The following is a 22,462-nucleotide window of genomic DNA, read 5'->3' on the forward strand; positions in this document are numbered from 1 at the left end:
GAGGCAGGCAGATCTCTGTGAGTTCAAGGCCAGCATGACCTACAAGGGGAGTTCCAGGACAGCCATGGCTACACAGAGAAACTCTAACTTAAAACACAAAACAAAACAAAACAAAACAAAACAAAAAAAAATGGCCAAGCTGGAGAGATGGCTCAGAGGTTAAGAACACTGAGCGCTCTTTCAGAGGTCTTGAGTTCGATTCCCTGCAACCACATAGTGGCTCACAACCATCTATAATGAAATCTGGTGCCCTCTTCCGGTGTGCAGGCAGACATGTAGGCAGAACACTGTATGCATAATAAATAAATAAATCTTTTAAAAAACATAAAAATGTGATGCTTCAAGCCCATGATGATGTGTTAGCCATCTCAAATACGTATCACCATACCATGCTTAGGGCATTGTGAACCTGCTAAGAGAACTCCCTCCCTAAGAGAACTCATCACATAGAAACCAAATGGACACCCTCACACCTGGCTGTATTCTGCCCAGCTGTGTCATGTACACAGCCTTGACTCCACTTGTGCCTGCACTGGGTCAGATGGCCGCCAGCTGTGACAGGACGACATCTGTCTCTCACAGGAAAGACTGGATAGACTGACTGCCCCCAGCCCCAGGGACGACCAATTGTTCTCATATAGTCTGTGTTTGGGTGTTTTTTTTGTTTGTTTGTTTGTTTGTTTGTTTGTTTTTTTACAACTATCCAGTCTGTATAAGAGGGTAACAAACCATAAGGCATTACACATCAGGAAATAAATACAGAAATATAGATTGTTTCTAAGACTGTTCAGACTACGGCTCTAGGAGCCCCTTCAGAAGTCAACAATCATCGACCGGCTTGTATCACCACCTCACAAACATCCCAACCCAGGGAAAAATCTCACCACTGGCTTTTTTCACCTTCACACAGAGGCTCACTGTCATTTGGTATCTAGTCCTCAATACCACGGCATTGAAATCAATTAGAAAAATCCTAAATGCTAGAGCAGTAAAGAGGCCCTGAGATCGTGATAATTTATCCTTCTAACTAATGTGTTGTTGTATGTTGTGCATGTGTTTTTCTTCCTTTATTGTCACTGTTGATTCCATGTTCCAAAAAAAGAAGAAAGCACAGATTTATCCATTTCTTCCAAGGTTACACAGTTATCCAATTATGGTACTAGCATTTTCTTCAAGACATGCTAATTTTAGGACTGAAATTTCAACTTCTTAGGGCCAATCCAAATTAAAAACATGGAATTTTAGAAACTTCAATAAAAATTATTCCACAATGTTAAAGTGTGTTGTAAAGACCAAAGGGAAGTTTAATTGTTCCGATGTAATCTGCCTCTTTGATTTATTTCCAAAAAAAAAAGGGAACTTTGATATGGTAATAAGCGGGTGATCGTTAAGTGTAGCCAGTGATTATAACGGAAACTATTTCCAGGCCAATTGCTGATTCAGTTCCAATAGTTACTTTACAAAGGTACGAGACAGATGATTTCAAAATCCTAGAAATAACTAGAAACCCTCTGAGAGCTGTCTGGTGAGAGTCCACGTGAATGAGACAATAGAGGGTGAGCAAGACTTCCAGCCAGACGTAGCTGACTTCTGGAAAACCACGCCCAGCTTTCTTATCAGCTGCTGGGAGTCTTGGAACCGCCAGGCCTGTGACAGTAAGGAAGTCAGAGGGCTGCCCTGGGGCTTCGAGTCGGCCCCATTGTTCTTAAGGAGGAGAAGTAGGTCACGACTTTCACTTTTGCTGCCTGAAGCACAGGGCGTGACTTGGTTCTCTTAACCTAAAAACAGCGAGACAAGGAAGGCAGGACAGCTCAGAATTTTGGCTCGCATCGGCTCGCGTGCCCTCTGTTGAGTAATCCCCAACACAGTCACTGGCTGAGTTATTTGATATTTAGAGTCTGAATGTGGTTGTCAGTAGGAGGTCTCCACGGACTCTAAAAGAAAGTGCAAGAATTCTCTTTGAATAATGTTCTATCATTATGAGTCCTCTGTAGAACTGATTTTAAATATTTGTTGGATGAGAGTGTGCTGCCCTTTCTCTCACACAAACAAAGGGAGGTGGGTTCTAAATAAAATCAGTGTGGAATGGCCTCCTCGATGACAAGATTATCTCCAGACCCTAAAGACAATGGTGGCTGTGGTACAGCTCTCCTTCAGTTCATACCATTCCTGTGGGCTAGATGCCTTTCTGCGCCAAATGCCAACCCAAATTGAGCTAAATGACCCTAGAGAACCCAACATTATTATAATAGCTTGTGAGTCCACTGGCAGGAAACTTTTCCATTTAATGTCAATGTCACTTTCATAGAACTCCTAACATAAAGGAAAAAATTCACTTTGGACTTACGCAACGGCTAGGTTGTCTTATATACCATACATAAACACAGGCTTATCTGATAAATATTGCTAGCGTCCCCCAAACAGCACAAGATGGCTGTTCACAACTTCACAGCTCATATTTACACACTGTGTACTAATTACATAAAATTGAGCCCAGCTTGTTGTTCAGATACTCCGAATTATCAGTAATTATATAAACATGTACCCATCAACCCAGATGATTTATCATCTTGAAATCCTTTTCCTTTTGTCCTCCTCATCTGCTGAGTTCTATCTAGCTCTATGCATACTGTAATAGCATCCCCCACACACGTGCACACACACACACACATACACCTCTATTCTAAGGGGAGAAGGGGGCAGGAGAGAAAGACAGCACACACACACACACACGGGGGGGGGGGGAGGCAGGGAGGGAGGAAGGGAGTAATTCTGAAATATGTCCATTGAAAGAAATATCAGAAGCCATATATGTAGGAGTCAGGCTAGAACCGAGAAGCGCTGCCTCAAACTCTTGGCTTTAAATACTGGCACAGCGATTTGTCTTTGTTGATCTCTCTAGAATTCAGACTTAGCCTCGGATCATACATCCTTTCAATTCTACTTCTTTCCTTTGCTCTGTGTATTTTTAAGACATTGCTGCTTCTCTGTCTGTCATTGCCAGGATAGAATTCTTTCCCTTGGTATCTGATCTGGTCCCACACTAGGAAGGAGGAGGCAGGAGCAGTCAAAGGTCAAATTTGTAGAAATAAGGGCTCTTAGAAAGGGTTCACCTCACATCTATTCTTAGACCCTTAAATATTTTGCATCTTGGGTGGGAAAAATGTCCCGCTATCACCCCCTTTTGGAGCTCTTTGTCCCCATATCCATTTGTGTTCTGCCTCTCTCTTCCATGGCTGTTGGGTTCCCCTTGCCCTTCTGTCTGAGGTCAGCTTTAACCTCAGTCTCCTGATAATTCCTATGTAAAATGCTAGCTTTGTAATTGAAATCCGCGAGTGTTTTGTTCTTTCTTTTGTAACAGAAAATATGAGCTACAAAACATGAAAAGCAAGCTATAAAAACAAAACCCCAAAGGGCCTAGGGATGTATAAACCATCTCATTGTCCCACTGGGTACAGCATAGCACAGGGGACTCCGCAGGACCAATGTCTAAGCCCGTCAGCTCTAAAACTGGATCTGCTTAGAATGGGAAGTGCTTGAGTGTATTTCATTGTTTGTGCCTCAAATGATGGTCAGAGTAGAATTAGGAACATACATATTAAAAATTATCATTATTGGTAATTTTGGAGGGGGTTGTTTGTTGTTTGTCTTTATTGGTTTTTTAAAACAGGGTTTCTCTGTGTCACAGTCCTGGAACTATCTCTGTTCTGGAACTCTCTCTGTAGACCAGACTGACCTCAAACCCAGAGATCGACCTGCATGCTGGGATTAAAGGTGTAGACCACCACTGACTGGCAATAATTTTATCTTTGATGATACCAGCTTGGTAAACATTTATAGGCTTTACGTTCTAAAAGAGTTACATCCCAGGGGACCATAGACACAGATTAAAAAAAAAAGAGCATCATAGTTATACAGATGCTTTTATTTTAAGATTTTTCACACATATTTGAAAACAGTACCAAGATCAGAGTGGCCTGCCTGGTACACAAACACAACTCCATGCCTATTTAGCTAGAACGACAACGTGGCTGCTGATATGGTTTCAGCTCAAAGAGAAATTTAAATGAACCCAACTCTGCTAAACACCTAGTAAAATTAAATATTAAATATTTTACTTTTGTCTTTAAGTTAGGCCCTTTATAAACTGTACTAAAATTGGATCCATAGTCTAATAAAGTGGGGTTGCTTTGAATACAAAAACTAGAAAACTGTCTAAAGAACTCGTTGGTTACATCCAACTTAACTGCACATAAATTTTGCCTAGGAGATCTTTTCAAACCTTATGCAACTACAGGAAATGCTTTAATTCACATGGATCGTGACATGCTAAAGACGTGTTTAGCATCGTCTTTAGATAGCTGAGATGATATTATCTCAGAAATAAGAAACCATATATGTGCTTAAGTTACCTGTTTTCTTTTTTAAAACTTTGACTTGAGATTAAAAAAAGTCAAATAAAAAATAGACCTGATGAATCTAAGAATTCTGATATTATGTCCTAAATAACAATTAATTATAAAAAGTCCTTAGAATTTTAGTTCTTATCCAGACTTATCCCAGAGCATCAATGGTAGCTTTCTAAATATTTGTTATTTATTTTTCTGTAATCTCATTTGTATATGAGACAATTACCATGAAAGGACTAGTCAGCCAGAATTCTTCCCGAAGTCACCAAGATAGCATAGACTTAGCATTTCCCTTGTTTACACCAATTGCAACAGAGATTTTTTTTTTAAACCTCAAATGCAGACAACTTTCCTGGGAATCTTAGTCTTCTGATCTTCATCTCGTAAGAGCAGAACTCAACAAACAAACAAACCCACAACACAGTTATTCCAGCTTCAGACACTTGAGCTTCCTTCACATCAAGTGGCATTGCAAAGTGACAAAGGGGAGTCCAAATGGCAGTCACACCTCATACGTAGAGACAAAGAGTAAACCAAAATCAAAGCCCACAAGTGACAAAGCCAACTGTATAGATGGGGGGCACCTAGACAAAACGAATGCCTTGCCAAATAAAGACATGCCTATGCCGGGCCTTGTGGTTCACTCATGCCAAAAGGGCAACAGAAATGCAAGCAAAAATCAGAAATTTCCTGTCAAACAAATGGGCGACTCATCAGCAAACAGCTCAGATGAGCCTTCAGCTTGGTGAGCATATTAAATGTGCCCGGTGTCACTCTAGATTCTCCTTACAAGTTGTCTAAGAGCACAAAACAAAGTCTCGACCACAGGAGTTTATCCAAAACTTTCCAAGTCATAATACCAAACGACCCCAGCAAGATCTTCAAAAGTAAGACCAGGCCAAAAACAAAAGCCTTTTCTGTTACCAATTCACCAATAAGTGTTCACAGGTGGCCAGCACCTACTGTGGGTGAAGGGGGGTTGGCAGAAAGTTCTGGGCAATTGAGCTTTCTCTCCCCTGTGGTTTAAATTTAAGGATTGGATGGCCACAAGTTTCTTCCTAGATAGCTGAGTCAAAATGATGAACAGATATACAAGTTCATGACGTGCCATCTTTGTTTCTGTATTCCCAAACAAATTAGGAAACAGAAATCAGTAAAGGAAAATGGATTTATTTATAGTTTAGCCAACCCAAGGAGAGGGGGAAAAAATCAAATTTCTTTCCACCAGGCCTGTGACAGCCTTACATTTTGTAAAATAAATAAATAAAGATAAAAGCCAAAAAAATATGTAGATTTTGCTGTCGTACGGTTTGATCAGTTCTTTCCTGGGAGGTTGTAAATCAGCCCCAAGTCAGCTTCCCTCCCTGCAGGTTATCTCCATGCTCAGTTCTCAGCGGGAAGAGGCTGCTATAGTTCACAAATTATAGTTACAAGATGTTGCCAATGATATCTTATCATAAGATCTCATTAATGAGACCACGTGGGACCTACATGGGATATTGTATGAAACTCTTTCTTGTTAAAAGTTTAATCCTAAGATTGAACAATTACCTCCATTTCTTTCTACCTCCTGATCTTTTCCCATTGGTCCCTCTCAATCATGATTCATCAAGTCCAAGCCAATCTCTATTATGGGGCTCTCAGCAGAGTACACAGCCAGCCACGCATGCCCCTCAGAATGGCTAAAAAGGATGCCTTCTCGGAAAGTGCCCTTAGATGCTGTTTGTTTCACCAGATGGGGATGGTGGTTCAGTAAATAAAGCACTTGCTTTATTAGTGTGTGAATGAGAGTTCAGATCCCTAAAATGCACATGAAAAGCTAGACCAATCAATGACATGCATTTATTACCCCAACAATGCAAGATGAGAAGTGGAGGTAGAAACAGACAGACAGGAGGCTCACTGACCAGCTGGTCTCCTTGCTACAAAAGGTTCTAGGTCAAAAAGACAAAGAGACCCTGTGACATGAAACCCAAGGTTATCCTCTGACATACATACACACATGCACGCATGTGTACTCACACACATACATGTTATACACACACACACACACACACACACACAATCTGTTGTTGGGAGCAGTGAGACCCCAGATCCTGAATTTCTTGTAATCCCCTGATCTGAGTGCCTACAGCTGCTCTGAGCACGAGACCTTCAGGAGTTCCTGATGGCAGGAGAGTGGTTTCTGGTGGGTTTGGCTGAGACGTGGCTATCTCTATATAATCTGCCCCTGAACACAATAAAGGGGGCATTCTTGGGGAATTCAAGGATGACCCGTGTCGCTGTCTGTCTGTTGTGTTTCTGTATTTTAACCTCCGGCCCCCTTGCCCGAAGCTCGCAAACTGGGTAATAGCGCACCGAGTGCAGTCACAGTTAGGGGCGTGGTGCGCAGCAATCTGTTTCATTAATAACGTAATAATTCAAATTCCACAAACATTAATTTTAAGCACTTTCTCTGTAACTTTAATGAACAGAGCCTCCAATGTGTCTGTGATCATACTGTCATTCTCTTCTTTTATTCTGTAGGAAAATCATAACCATCTTCCTCCAGCTGTCTTTTGCTTGACTTTTTTTTTTGCAAGTCATTTGACAATTGTTCTCATCCACCATGACAAAACTGAAAACTGCCCCAGAGTTCTTGAGCAACACAGAACACATAAACTTTTACTCTCCATAGTCTGGAGACCTCGTTCAAATGCCTGAGTCCCCCCTTCACCCCAAAATTCCATGGATTTGGAACAGTGCTTTGGAAAGCACTAGAAGTAGATGATTCTGAAGTCGGCGGTCCCAGAACAATCTAGGAAATATCATCTAAAGGCTTTGGAAAGTGTAACTCTGACAACTTGGCAGGTTGATTCTCAGTGGCTGTCAGATATTTATCTATCTAAATTATCTAAAAAAATGAGCTATGTCTTGGTGATTATAAAACTATGGAGCAATGAGGCCATCCGGTAATGTGGCAGTGCCCTCGAAAGGCTACTACCCCACTTTCCTGTTTTGGTTCCCACAGCATCTTGGAGGACAGCTGATTATTTTGTGTTTGTATTTATTTAATTATTCACCCAAATAAGGAGATGTAGACTCTGAAGCACAAAAGGAACATGGCATTTGTTTATGGATACTTAGTGATTTCAAAAACCGCATTCAGTCTACGTGGCTCCTAAGACCCCACAGTTAATGCTTCCATTCCTCTGTGATTACTTTGGCTTTATTAGAACTGGCACGCACACTCCCAAAAAAAGCAAATTTGAGACTCTCAATCCATACAAAGACATTCCCTAAAGACAGCAGAGAAGCCACAGTTCCCATCAGTAGTCTCTCAAGGGCAACTGTATACTTTCTCTCGACTCTTACTTTAAAACTTTTATTTTGAAACTCAGCATTTGGGAATACAGATTTTCTCCCAGAATATGCCTTCTTTTAAAGTCATTTACCTATAAGAAATAAGAGAAGAATGTGTGATAATTCAGATATCACAAACAAAATAAATGATGGCCTCAAATATGGGTTGTTTATATGCAGTGAGGTATGGTTGTCCACGTGCAGTGATGTGTGGTTGTCCATATGCAGTGAGGTATGGTTGTCCACATGCAGTGAGGTATGCTTGTCCACATGCAGTGAGGTATGGTTTTCCACATGCAGTGAGGTATGGTTGTCCACATGCAGTGAGGTATGGTTGTCCATATGCAGTGAGGTAAGATTGTCCACATGCAGTAATGAGGTATGGTTGTCCATATGCAGTAAGGTACGATTGTCCACATGCGGTGAGGTGTTTCAAGATGAGAAAAGCCTGCAAAACAAGGAGCTTCTAAGTCTAAATGTAAGTCAGTGTCCGGGGATTAGCAGCTATACAGACATTACTGTCTACTCATTCTTTCCAGTATATTGCAAAGACATGGGTGCAGTCTAGAAGAAAATAGAATATCCACAGATGTCATTAAAGATGTTCCCAATGAACCTCTGTGACTGATGTGATTAATAAAGAAACTGTTTTGGACCTCTAGCAGGGCAGAACAGAGGTAGGCGGGGAAAGCTAAACTGAATGCTAGGAGAAAGAAGGGCTGAGTCAGTGAGAAGCCATGTAGCCCTGCTGGAGACAGACACCAGAACTTTATCCAGTAAACAATAACCACGTGACAATACACAGATTAATAGAAATGGATTAAATTAATATGTAAGAGAGAGCCAATAAGAAGCTAGAGCTAATAGGCCAAACAGCGATTTAATTAATACAGCTTTCTGTGTGGTTATTTCGGGTCTGAGAGACCGGAGCAAACAAGCAGACCTCCTACTACAGGTAACAGTCTTTGTGAATAAGTCAATCAGTTATTCAAAAAGTGCAGAGAACCACTGTCCCCCTGTGTCAGAAAAGAAGAAGAAGAAGGAGGAGGAGGAGGAGGAGGAGGAGGAGGAGGAGGAGGAGGAAGAAGAAGAAGAAGAAGAAGAAGAAGAAGAAGAAGAAGAAGAAGAAGAAGAAGAAGAAGAAGAAGAAGAAGAAGAAGAAGAAGAAGAAATGTACACTCCTTCCTTTTCAGACTGGATGACTTCTTGCACCTATCATAGCAACCTTGAAAGGATTTCCTGTCTCGCTTTGATTTGTCACTATTTTTAACAATTATACATAAGTTATTGGAAAAACTTAAAGGCCATAGAAATATCTCAACAGGTAATGGCACCAAGCCTGAGTATCTGAGTTCCATCCCTGAATCCTACATGGTGGAAGGAGAGAACTGACCACAAGTTGTCCTCTGATTTCCACTCATGTGCTGTGTTTGTTATGTGTACATGTGATCCACTCCCCTAACACACATAGAGAGGGAATAAATGTCTCTAAAGCCATTCATGTTTCATTACTTTGTTAATAAATGGAGGGAGACACTCTTCTCCTGACGCCATTGAGATATGACACTTCTAAAACGCATCTCTTCATCAGGATTAAATGATGGAGGGGGTTGCATCATGTTCAGGATTATGATGATCCTGATGATGATTTCTGAGGGTCAGGTCATGGTTAGCAAGGCCCTCATGGCACATTTATATTTATAGTGGATGTAATTAATGTACTCAGGATGTTTGGCCCAAGGAGTAAAATTCGGGCTGGATTTCAGCCCCAACTCCCACCTTGACCAAGTGTTCTTTTTATTCTCCTTTTTATTTTTTATTGTTTTTATTGAGTTATACATTTTTCTTTTCTCTTCTCCCTTCCTCCCCTCTACCCTTCCACCACACACACCTTTCTACACTTTCTGGAGAGTTCTTTCCCCCTTCCTTATCAAGGCCCAACTCCTCTGTCATCTCTACTCAGCTAAAGCAGGATTTCCTCTTGGGTGCTGGAACACTTGGCTACCTTCTCTGATGTCACTCACTAACCCCTGTATTGAGCAGTGTGGGTTTTTAGTATTCACCTATCCTATACCATAGCTTCAGCTCCCTGGAAGATAGAGTCTACAGCCCCTCAAACCAAACATGGTACCTCATACTGTCTGCGCTGAGAAGCACGTGTAGCATGAATAGATGGTGGATGGATGAATATTCTTTCTTGCTTCATTCTCTCCTCTGACTGGAGAGCTTCTCGGCCTGAGATCTACAATTATTTCTTTCATTCTTGTTCACCAACCTCATTAGAATAAAGTAGCACCATCAGTATCTTATCAAGTACTTTCAACTCTTGGAGCACAAAAGGAGCTAATGATAACAGTTAATGATAGCATATAAATATTTGAATTAACATTCCAAAAAAATGTATTAATTGATAAACATGGTAATACATAGGATTATAAGTACATGAAAAATTTTAATTTATTACTCTGTCTTTTCAGCCTTTTGATATTTAAAGGAGAAGAACAGATCTAGGTTGTTAGAGAATGCCCTAGATAAATAGTGCTGCTTTGGGTAAAGTAATGTGTTAATTAGAAGGAAGAAATTCTTTGAATATCCTCTGCGTATTGCAGACACTAGTTGTCCATCCTATTATTCTATGTCATAGTTTTTAATAAAATATGATAATCTTTAGGAAAAATTAGTTCAACATTTTGGTTATAAAGACACAGTATTATCACATTTTACTTGTTTACAAGGTGAAAAAAACTAATTAAAATATACTTGTCCCATAATATATAGGCTATACATATTGGAAACAAAAATGTCTCCAAGATAAGAGTTAGCAACTGGAAAAGAATTGAGTCTCTTCTCTCATTTCCTCCCTCCTCTGCTCCCTCACTTTCTCTCCCTACTTCTTTCTCTTGATTACTAGGCTCTTACTAAATTATCTGACACTGGTTTTGATGCCTAAATTTGGTTTCTAACATTGAACTATTTTAATGTACTCCTAACATTTTCTTCCTAAAATTCTTCCCATGGACTTCCTCTCTGGGATAATTTTCACTAGGTTCCAGTGAGACCTTGGGATAGCAGCAGATTTCCGAAACCCTTCACTCTTGGTTCCTGATAGAGCCATGGATTTATGTTGCCCCTCTCTCGGGTTTTGTGGGTATCTTATCTTGTTGGCTGATCTCTAATGGCTCCTCTCTTTCAGCAGTGTAAACAATATAGTAAGCTTCTGTCAAATAGGACCTTCAAGTAAACCATTGGTTCTACCTTGAGGAGAAATACAGTGACACATCCTGTCAGTCCATTGTCATAGCCACACATTGAGATGACATTTGTTGTGGTCCAGCCTCAATGGGGTTTGCACACTCCAGGGTAGGGGCATGTGGATCAGAAAAAAAAATAGGTAGGAGAAACAGAGATTTGAAAGAAAAACAGAGACATAGGATAGAACCAGGAGGGCTATCCAGTGAACACTGAATGCTCAATATGCCTACATTTCTTCTCCATATGCTTATATACCCCAATCCAAAAAGGGTGGGTGGGGGGAGACAAAAGAGTGCTCCTAAGGACATGACACTAAGGACAAACAGAACAATTACTTGCTTCAATACTAGAGACATCAAGCCACTGTTTCCTGAGTTAAGCATTCTGATGTTTTAGGCAGGAGATGCAGTGGCTACACCTTAGACCAAGTATCCTGTAGGCAGTCACTCCCTGGGTCAAACCTCCTGTCTTAAAAATTAAGGAGCAGGAATAGACTTGAATTCTCTGGCCACAATCCATGTGCTTAAATATTACTTGAAAGACACAGAGAAGAAAAGTACATTTATTAAAGGCTTTACATTAAATCATTTTCATTTGGGAGGGGAGTTGTTGGATTTGATTCATTGCCATTTTCTCTTCCTGGATCTACCGTTCCTAAACTGGGACTACGTAGGCCACTGTATAGGTGGTTTTGCTGCTGGTTGTGGAGTGGCATAAAAGAAGCAACCACTGTGTTTAGAGGATTCAAGTTTATGAAGAGCATTATGACAGTAATCCTCCAATCCAGATGGCTTCTAGTAAAAAAGACAGCAGAATACTCAAATACCTTCCTTAATATCGATGGTCAATTAATGTGACTTGAACTTTCCTGCTTCTCCTGTCTTCTGTCATTGGTGCTAGGCAGCATAGAGCCTCTGAGGAGACAGGACAGCCTCTCAGCACTGAGGTCTCAGACGAAAATCCCTCAGATAGCTAAGCCTTTTCCTGACTGCTTAGTGTATGCACACCAAATCACTCCTTATTCTACATTCATCACTATTTTTACTGAAAAGTTATCCGCCAACACAATAGCTCAAATCAGACCAAATCAAATCCAATTAGATAAAGCCCAGGTTTAATGGATACCAACACTCCCCCGGGGGTGGCCTTCCAACACCACAGAGAGGAGACAGGGATGAGGTGGGGGGACTGGAGAAGCACATGTTTGTTTTCTGGGGGACAGAGGTAGAGTCTGGACTGAGGCAACTCCTAGGGGAGGGGGCTTGAAACTCAAGCATTTCAGACTCTTTGGGTATATAGATGCCAGAAGCTGGGGTGAGGCTTCCATCTAAACATTTCAGACTTTGGGTATATGGATGCCAGGGGCTGGGATGAAGCCTGAACTCAAACACCCCTTTTTACTTTATTGATTTTTATTGAGCTCTACATTTTTCTCTGCTCCCCTCCCTGCCTCTCCCCTCCCCCACAATCTAATGGCTTTCAGCAGTTGTTATCCTATTTCATTAGCATTTAAACGTTTTTAGAGTTAAAGTTAGTAGCCGGGCAGTGGTGGCACATACCTTTAATCCCAGGACTCAGGAGGCTGAGTTCGAGGTCAACCTGGTCTACAAGAGAGAGTTCCAAGACAGGCTTTAAAGCTATAAGAAAACCCTGTCTCAAAAGACAAACAAACAACAACAAAAATTAGTAAAGCATTATGCAATCTATCTCTAGGAGGTCCTGCTATCCCCCTTCTGTTTAACAAGCATCTCCTTTGAAGTGTGATTAGATCCTTTAACAATTGCTTGTTCTGTAGGATTTATACACAGTATTCCTGTAACATGTTCAATGTTGTAACATGAAAAAAAAATGGTTTCCTTTTATTGGAAACATAAGCTGGGGCATTATCAGTTTTAATTTGTATCGGTATGCTCATTTCTGCCATTGTTTCTAATAAATGTGTTATTATAGAATCTGCCCTTTTAGTACTTAAGGCAGATGCCCAGTGAAACCCAGAACATATATCAATGGTATGATGAATATATTTTAATTTTCCAAATTCTGCTAAATGAAATTCATCCATTTGCCAAATTTCATTCCTTTGTGTACCTTTAGGATTAGTTCCTGCAGGTAAAGGAACTTGATTATACAAAGAACAAGCAGGACCAGTTTTTTATTATTTCCTTAGCTTGTTGCCAAGTAATGGGAAATTTTTTCTTTAAGCCCCTACTATTAACATGGTGTTTCTTATGAAATTCCGAGACTTCCAGTGATTCCCATAATAACTGATCAATCTCCTCATTTCCTTTTGCTAAAAGTCCAGGCAATGCAACACAGTATGGGATTGAATATGGGTAATAGAAAGTGAGCAATTCCTTTCTTGAATTGCCTGTTATAATGAACGGCAAAGTCAATTCTGATTTATCGGGAATAAGTTCAGTGGTTTCTATATGCAACACAACCCTTCCTGCATACTGAGAATCAGTAATTATATTTAGAGATTCATTAAAGTCTAATAAAACTATCAGAATGGTATATAATTCAGAGATGCCTCTGGGAAGCAAAAGATGGATTGGGGCTAGGTGCTAGCACTCTCTGGGGCCAGACCAGGTGTACCCCAGTGGGAATTCTCCCACACCTTCCTCATAAAGCTTTCAGATAAATGAGGAATGGAGGTATTAAATAGGTAAGCACCAATAGCCATGCAGGAATGGTGGTGCCAGGCATAAAGGAAACCCTGGGGGCTCTGAGGACAGATGCATGGAGGCCACTCTGTCTTGGGCTAGGGGAAAGTCTCAAAAGAAGCATTTTGAGTTGGAATAAAAAATGACCACATGCTAGCTAGGGGTAATGGCTATCTCTGTTGTCAGCTTGACACACAGAGAAGAGGGAACTCTGCTGAGAAACTGCTTCCATTCGATTGGCCCATAGGCACAGCTGTGGAATGTTTTCTTGCTTGATAATTGACTTGGGAGGGCCGCCCACCATGGACGGTGTAATCCCTAGGCGGATGGACCTGGGCTCTGGAAGACAGATCGCTGAGCAAGCCAGTAATCAAGCACTGGGTTGAGTGCTTGCCCTGACATCTTTTGATGATGGACTGTCACCCATGACATAAAATAAGCCCTTCCCTCCCCAAACTGCTTTCTGTCAGAGAGTTCATCACAACAGGAAAACCACCTAAAACACTGGAGGGTGGCAGAGAGGAGAAAGCAAGGATGTGTGCCAGAAAACGGATCAGCTTCGTAGAGCAGCCCCAGGGAAACGTCCTCCAGATCACAGAGTTGATTTCCGGCTGAAATTTAAGCATACTTGGCTTGCAGATAGTTGTAAGTAGTTTATGTGACATGAAGCCTGAATATTGTTTTATTTCCTAGATATGAGTGGCCAAAATGAACAATAGAAAACAAACTTATGGCATATTAAATATTGTAGGCTAAAATTTCAGATTTGGTCATTCTGGTCTAATCTACAGGATGGAAGTTTATAAACAAAGTGGTCCAGCAGCACGGGAACTGGGTGTCAGGACTTAAATACCACTAACTAGACTCTCTTATCATGACCTAAATCCTTTAAAAACGTCTCACTAGAGGGAGCTGAAGAAACAGCTCAGTAGTTAAGAGCACTACTCATTGATCTGCTGAAGGACATAGCACCTATATCAGGCAGTTTTGGTGCCCTCCTCTGACCTCCATGGGCATTGTACTCATCTGCACAAACATACACATATATAATTAAAAATGAAAATAAAATCTTATATTAAAAAAAACTCATTGAGGGCTTTCAACACTTTCTCGTTATTGTGTCCAAAATGATCTTTCTGGCTCAAAGCAGAAAAGTGTAATTAAATTGACAAGTGATTGGCACTCTTCTTTTTCAAAATTTTTTTATTATTTATTCATTTATTATTTCTGTATATGTATTTGGATGTGCCTGGGTGAGTTTATGTGTACTGTGTGCTTATAGGTGCTGTCAGATGCCAGAAGAAAGCATGGGTTCCCCTAGAACTGGAGTTACAGGGGGTCGTGAGGCACAATGTGGATGCTAGGAGCCAAACCCAGATCCTCTGCAAGAGCAGCAAGCACTCTTAGGCACAGAGTGATCTCTCCGGCCACACTGGCTGCTTTTCAGATATGCTCACCAGGATCTGGTTCATTTGGCATCTCTGACTTTGGACCAATTGCCAAATCGATAAAGGAAAATAAACGCTTGATCAGTCTGTTTCCCTCCACAGTTGTAAATCAGGATGGCCAACCCCTCATTGAAGGAAAACTCAAAGAGAAACAAGTGAAATGGAAGCTCATCAAGAGGTGGAAAACTCGCTATTTCACACTGGCCGGAAACCAACTTCTGTTTCAGAAAGGGAAATCTGTGAGTTTTTAACACATTTTTAACTTGAACTGTTTTCCTTTCCTTCAAAACCCACCAAAATCCTATTATGTGCTAATTAGGGTTTCCTGTTGCTGTGAAGAGACACCATGACCACGCCAGTTCTTTTTTTAATAATTTATTTTTACTTTTATGTGCATTGGTGTGCATGTATGTCTTGTGAAGGTGTCAGATCTCAGAGCTACAGACAGTTGTGAGCTGCCATGTGGGTGCTGGGAATTGAACTTGGCTCCCCTAAGGAGAACAACCAGTTCTCTTTACCACTGAGCTATCTCTCCAGCCTGACCACACCAACTCTTATAAGGAAACATGGAATTAGGGTGTCTTACAGTTAAGAGGTTAGTCCACTGTCATCATGGCAGGGAGCATGGCGGCATGCAGGCAGACATGGTGCTTAGAGTTCTACCTCAGAATCAGCAGACAGCAGAAAGAGCATACCCCCTCCAACAAGGCCACACCTACTCCAGCGAGGCCACGCCTCCTTATCCTGCCACTCCCTAGGAGACTATGAGGGCCATTGTCATTCAAACCACCACAGATGACTATTGTAAATCACAGTGGAGTCTCAGAAGTCCATACTCACTCTCTCAGGCAGCTTACCTGCTGGGTGCCTCCTGCTGAAGCCTATCTTAAAATCTTTACTCAACACAACTCTACCTCAGAGTGGCTAGACCTGCAAGTCTTTGCTCTGTGGAAGCCATGAGTCCCAATTTGGCCTGACTCAGGTCTCTAAGAGATTAGAAAAATCGTCCAGGCTGCTGAGGGTGACAGTAAAACTGTGCTCCTGCCTCTGTTCCCCCAGACACTGACACTCTCCGGGAAGGTGTTGAGACAGGCTCTTATTATACAGCGTTGACTGGCCTTGAACTTAGGGTGATCATCTTGCGTCTGCCTCCAGAGTGCTAGGATGTGCTACCACACACAGTAATGGCGGTGGTGGTGATGGTGCTGGTGATGGCAGTGGTGGTGATGGTGCTGGTGATGGCAGTGGTGGTGGTGGTAGTAGTGATAATGGTAGTGATATTCTTGAGGGACGGTCTCACTATGTAGCCCTGACTGGCCTCAAACTCAAGAGTTCTGCCTGTTTAGACGGAGCATGCCATTATACTTACATACTGAAAAGATCATTAGGGTAACACAGATTGACCCTCCTCTGTCTTTTGTTCTACTGTGTGTGGATGAAGCAATGCCACCCACAGTGGTGGAGGCAGATCGTTTTTACCACTGACCCACCCATAGTGGTGGGGGCATATCGTTTTTACCACTGACTCTCTCACAGTGGAGGGGGCAGATCGATTTTACCACTGACCCACCCACAGTGGTGGAGGCAGATCATTTTTACTGCTGACTCAAGTGTTGGTCTGTTCTGGAAACACAGGAGCACTCAGAAGCAGGTTTTCACAGTTCTTTGGAAACCCATTAGCTCAGTCAGTTTGCCCTATATCTCTAACCATCACATAAACTAAACTATTGACTTATTAATAAATTAAAGGGGTTAAAGTACTTAGAAATTAATGATTCTCTGTGGATAAATGACTATATCTTTAGAATTCTCACGACAGACATTACTGGAATATTTTACTTGGTAAGAGTCAAGAATAGCACATCTGAATTATGATGCATTCTGAGCAAGTATTGCTTTAACAAGACCTCCCTCAAATTTTTTACTTAATTTAAGAAAAGTATTTTTGTGAGACTTTGAAGTTATATAAGTTTCTCAGTCTGTGTCATGCATAGGCGGCTTTTCTCTGGCTAAAAAGCTTTTCAGGATGTAAGTATGACAGTATATTCAATTTAAACAGGAATATAATTAAATTATATTAAACAATTTTGGACTTTAAAGAGGAAGAAGGGATTTTTTGGCATCACATTGAAGCATTTTTAGGTGTTTAAAATGGCCATCTGAATTTCCTACATTTACTCAAGAACTCAGGAATAGACATGAAGATACAATGTTTCTCAGACCCCAGAAGACAAAAACAGAGTTAGTCTAGGAGACTATTCCCAACTACTCAAATGATGATCTAAAATACTTCTTAACTCAGTTTTGAACTTTTCCCTAAATTCTAAAAAATAAGCTATTTGATGATTAGCTAACTTGTTTGACATCTTTATCAGGGATTAACAGGTTAGCATTGTGGAAATCTGGAAGAACATGTGTTCCAAATAGTGGGAAACAATACACAACAAAATACCTCTGGTCACAGGCTCCAGGGACCCGCCAGGACTGGCAACCCTGCTGAAATTCAACCACAGCCTTCCTGGCTGGCTTTTATAGAGATGTTTGAGAACAGAGGCTAAATAGGCTATAGGCCATTTTTAATGTTGTTATGGTCTTGATTTCCACAAGTCGGCTAGGCAGCAGTGTTCTCTCTTCGTTCCTGTCTAAGTGGACCAGCTGTTCCCCTTACATTACTCCAGGAACTCTCTCTTCTCCATTGGTTATGGTGTATCAGTTTCCATGCTATAGACTGGCCTCAACACAATTTATTATCATCAGATACTTACCATAAACCAATTTAGCCTAAGAAAGTGTATAGTGCAAATATTTTAAAGTTTTGTCCTGTGTAGTCCCTTAAAGGATATTTTTCAGAAAAAAAAATCCATGTAATAACTTGAAAAATTTAAATGTAATCAACACATTTATCCTAAGTTTAAATAGTTATAATTTTTGTTGAGCTATAAAAATTGACCTTTTAAAATGAAAAGAACATATTTTCCCTTTAAATGTAATTCTAGAATAAAGTAAAATACAATAATGCTTTAATTCAATATCATCCATCTTTTTTTAAAAATGCACAGTTAAAATCTTTAGTGGGGATATTTTCATTGCTTCTGTTTCCCTTGCACTCATATTTCTATTCTACCTCTTCCTACTTATTTATCTCAATTGCCCTACCATTTTTAAGAATTCTTTTACTAATTCTTTGTGTCTGTGTATGGATATGTACACATATACATAAATATAGGTCCCCAAGGAGGCCAGAAAATGGTAGCAGATCACTTGGAACTGTACTTACAGGCAGTTGTAAGCATCTTAATGTGGATGGTGGGAACCGAACTCAGATCTTCAGCAAGAGCAGGACATGCTCTTAACCACTGGGCTGTCTCTCTAGTCCTCCCCTGTCACTTTCAATATAAAGGAAATCATGTGCATAAACTGAAACTTAATTGTTCTTACTTCTGTGATCAACTTCGGTGTATTCATTTTTTAAGTTTTATCATTTATGACTGCATTTAAGTATGATTCCACATTTAATAAGTATTAAGAAGGAAATGCTAGATCAGGAAGATGGCTTAATAGGCAAAATGCTTGCTGTATGAGCATAAACTTGAGTTTGAATCCCAGCACCCCTGTAAAAGTAGACACAGTGACTCTTGGACTCTTGTCTCTAACCCCAGACACTGGAAAGGTAGATGCCGGGCACTTCTTGTCAGTCATTCTAACCAAAACGAGAGGTTTAGGTTCAGTAAGAGACCCTGTCTCAAAAGAATGGAGAGTGACAGCAGAGGACATCCAATGCTGGTCTCTGACTTCACACACACACACACACACACACACACACACACACACAGATACACAGAATAAAAGGGGGGCTATCTATTAATGAAATCGATGTATGAAAGTTATGTGGTCTTGATTGGTCAAGACTTCCCTAACTTCAATATGTTGAATTGTGGGCTCTTTTGTCCAGTGTTCCTGAGTCTTTTCCAAGCTGCATATATACAATAGAAAGTTTGTGGCAAGGAGGAAGAATGGTTTTTCATTGCAAAGCAGGGAGAGGTGACATCATGGAGAGGGAAAGAGCGACTGGCAAGATGCCCAACCACAAGTCCATTTTCCAGTGGGCAAAAATTTGTTCATTGCTTTTAGACATCTTTAATTGTCCTAAAGCTATTCATACTAGCCCAACATGATGGCTCTGGTATCACAAGAGATCCTTAAACCTTCCTAAATCCCCTGCCTTCCTAAAACACACATCTAATAAAGTTTATAGACAGTTTGCTTCTAGTGCAGAGATTCCAAAAGCTACGCAGGCACCAGAATCCTGTTTTTCAATTCAGGATGAGCATACCTATTCCCAGAAGTATCACAAAGGAAAACTCAACACTATGCCTCCTCCCCTAGCAGAAAACTTGAGTAAAAGTATTCCAGATTTCACTGCTGTCTTTTGCTTTATTAATAGTGTTAATATAACTAGAAAGTGACAGAAAAATCAAAGAACCATGAGTTAAACATTTTCCAACTTTCATTTATAATAACTTTCAATAAATTGGTTATCTTGTGCTGGCTTATGGTACTATACTAGAAGTCAAATGTTTGTCTTCGGTTGTCCTAATGACTCTTTGATGCCTTAACATCCAAAACAGAAAGGTCTTGAGTCATACGATGTGAAAGGACCCAGCCCTCTTGGAAGATTCCAAGCGCCAGGGGCCAAGGCGGCACCAGGAACCATCTCACAATTTTTCCTTTCCCCTCATTTCAGAAAGATGATCCTGATGACTCCCCAATAGAACTCAGCAAAGTACAGAGTGTGAAGGCTGTAGCTAAGAAACGCCGGGACCGCTCTCTCCCCCGGGCTTTTGAAATCTTCACAGACAATAAGACCTATGTTTTCAAAGCCAAGGACGAGAAGAATGCGGAAAAGTGGCTGCAGTGCATCAACGTGGCGCTTGCCCAGGCAAAAGAGAGGGAAAGTAGAGAAGTGACCACGTATCTGTAGAGACACGGACACCACCTCCTATAACCATGCATGATAGGCATTGGCAATGCCAATGAAAAGATAAATCCACCGTGGCATACTGAGTTTCACTGAAAAACCAATGAAACCATTATCTGAAAGAAGGAGGGCCTAGTAGCTGAAGTGATGGCTCAGTGGTTGGGAGCATTGGCTGTTCTTTCCAGAGGACCCAGGTTCAATTCCCAGCACCAAATGTTCCCCCAAAGCTGTATGAAACTCCAGTTCCAGGGCATCTGACATCTTCACACCAATGCATACAAAATAAAGTTTGAGTTATTTTTTTTAAGGAGGGCCTAAAATGACAGGGTTCTCAGTAAACCCCTAGCCCTCACAGCTCTTGTATTAACTACAAGATATCTTCCTAAAATACATGAGAAAAATAAGCCATAGAGTTCATACTTGAACATGTTGAGGGCTAGGAAGGGAAAATTATGAATGAAGGAACGTCTGTGACTATGTTATTTAAGACTGTCAAAACATTAAATGGGACCAGTGAGTGAGAAAGCTCAGCAGGTGGAAGGCATTTGCTGCCAAGCCTCATGGCCTGAGTTCTAGCTCCATAACTGACCTAGTAGAAGGAAAGAACTCCTGGGAATTATCCTCTGTTCTCCACATAGCATGGCACATATGTACCCCCAATAGATAGATAGATAGATAGATAGATAGATAGATAGATAGATAGATAGATAGATAAGTGGAATTTTAGAAACAGATGCCTGAAAGATCTACCTTGAAGGAAAACTATTACATTAAAAACATATTCTTTAAACAACTATTAGGAAAAGTTGAACCGTTGTACACTGAAGTAATTTAAGCTGGGCAGTAGGAGCACATGCCTTTAATCCCAGCACTCAGGAGGCAGAGGCAGGAGGTTCTCTGAGTTTAAGGCCAGCATGATCTACAAAGTGACTCCCAGGACAGCCAGGGAGGACTACACAGAGAAACCCTGCCTTGAAAAACAAAAAGCATTAACTTTAATGCATTGGTTACCTTTCCGGTGCTGTGATAAAATGCTCTGAGAAGAGCCACTTAGGGGAAAAAGGATTTGTTTTGGTTTGAGGTTCCAGAGGCACAGAGTCTATTGTAGCAGGGAGTGCATGGCAGCAGGAACAAGAAGCTAGCTGACCAACTAGGGACCAAGCATTCAAATATGTGAGCCTATGAGGGTTATTTACTATTTAAATTGCCACATTTTATTTCTCTTCTCAATACAAAAAATTCTAACACATAATTGTTGTATGACACAGCTTGTTGGTTCCTGGCTTCTCAGCCCTGAAATAATCACGCAGAAACTATATTATTTAAAACACTGCTTAGTCCATTAGCTCTAGCTTTTTATTGACTAACTCTTACATACTAATTTAACCCATCTCCATTAGTCTGTGCATCACCATGTGGCTGTGGCTTACCGGCTAAAGTTTCAGCACGTCTGTCTCTGGCAGGGCTACATGGCTTCTCCCTGACTCCACCCTTTTTTCCTCCCAGCATTCAGTTTCGTCTTCCCCACCTAGTTCTCTTCCCCTATAGCTCTGCTATAGGCCCTAACCAGTTTCTTTATTAGCCAATGATGTTCACAGCATACAGAGGAGAATCCCACATCACATAATATGATGATTGTTAATCTGATTGTGTAATTAAATTTAGGCTCTAATTAGAGCATAATTGAATTTTCATGTTTAAACACACAGTTATACTTACTGTCCAGGCAGTAAGAATAGACAGAATAGGTGTGGAAAAATACCTTTCTAATGTGCATCACTTCCCTTAAACTTGAAGGTTTTTAATTCTAAGTTTTCTTCTCTGTAATAAGCCCTGTATTGTCCGAACTATAAGCATGTATTGTTTTTTGCCATTATCCAGATATAAATTTAAATTAAGCCGTCATAGGCAGCTTAGATGACTTCCAGTGATCCAGGCCCTGGAAATTTGTTCTACCTCTTGAGTGGCAGAGTGTGGGATCTGAAGCTTGCTTAGACAAATGTAGTAGTATAGTCTTTCCTACAATTGTGTTACCTTACAACAGACCACTGACCCTGAGATAATACAGAGCCTCTCAGGATGTAGCCCACCACCACTGTAGCAGCAACTATGACATATGTACTCTCTAGCCCAACCAACACCTGATGGCAGTCGTGACATACTCTGATCAGAGGTATCAAGATGGACACGTGTCCCACAGAGACTGCGCCATAATAACTCTATTCTGTTTTAAATGCAAACCATGTGGTAATCTGTTAGGTACTGATTAATTCATATAAAACCCTCCTGGTAATATAGCAAAGATAACTTTTTTCTGTAAAGATGATTTTATTATGTATTTTAGTATAGAAGCCTGGAAAAATCCTTAAG

General features: G+C 40.8%; 1 protein-coding gene across 4 annotated transcripts in view; it reads left to right on the forward strand.

Annotated features, from left to right (window-relative positions):
- The window catches only part of Veph1 (ventricular zone expressed PH domain containing 1), a 186,065-nt gene extending 165,372 nt beyond the window's left edge, over nucleotides 1-20,693 (forward strand). For all 4 annotated transcript variants that reach the window (XM_057757263.1, XM_057757261.1, XM_057757264.1 and 1 more), the window contains exons 13-14: nucleotides 15,217-15,353; nucleotides 19,859-20,693. In XM_057757263.1, coding sequence (XP_057613246.1) covers nucleotides 15,217-15,353; nucleotides 19,859-20,095 — 374 coding nt within the window. In that variant the 3' untranslated portion in view covers nucleotides 20,096-20,693. The remainder of the gene's footprint in view (nucleotides 1-15,216; nucleotides 15,354-19,858) is intronic.
- Nucleotides 20,694-22,462: the final 1,769 nt, after the last annotated feature.

Source organism: Chionomys nivalis, chromosome 24 (assembly GCF_950005125.1).
Source record: "Chionomys nivalis chromosome 24, mChiNiv1.1, whole genome shotgun sequence".
NCBI lineage: Eukaryota > Metazoa > Chordata > Mammalia > Rodentia > Cricetidae > Chionomys > Chionomys nivalis.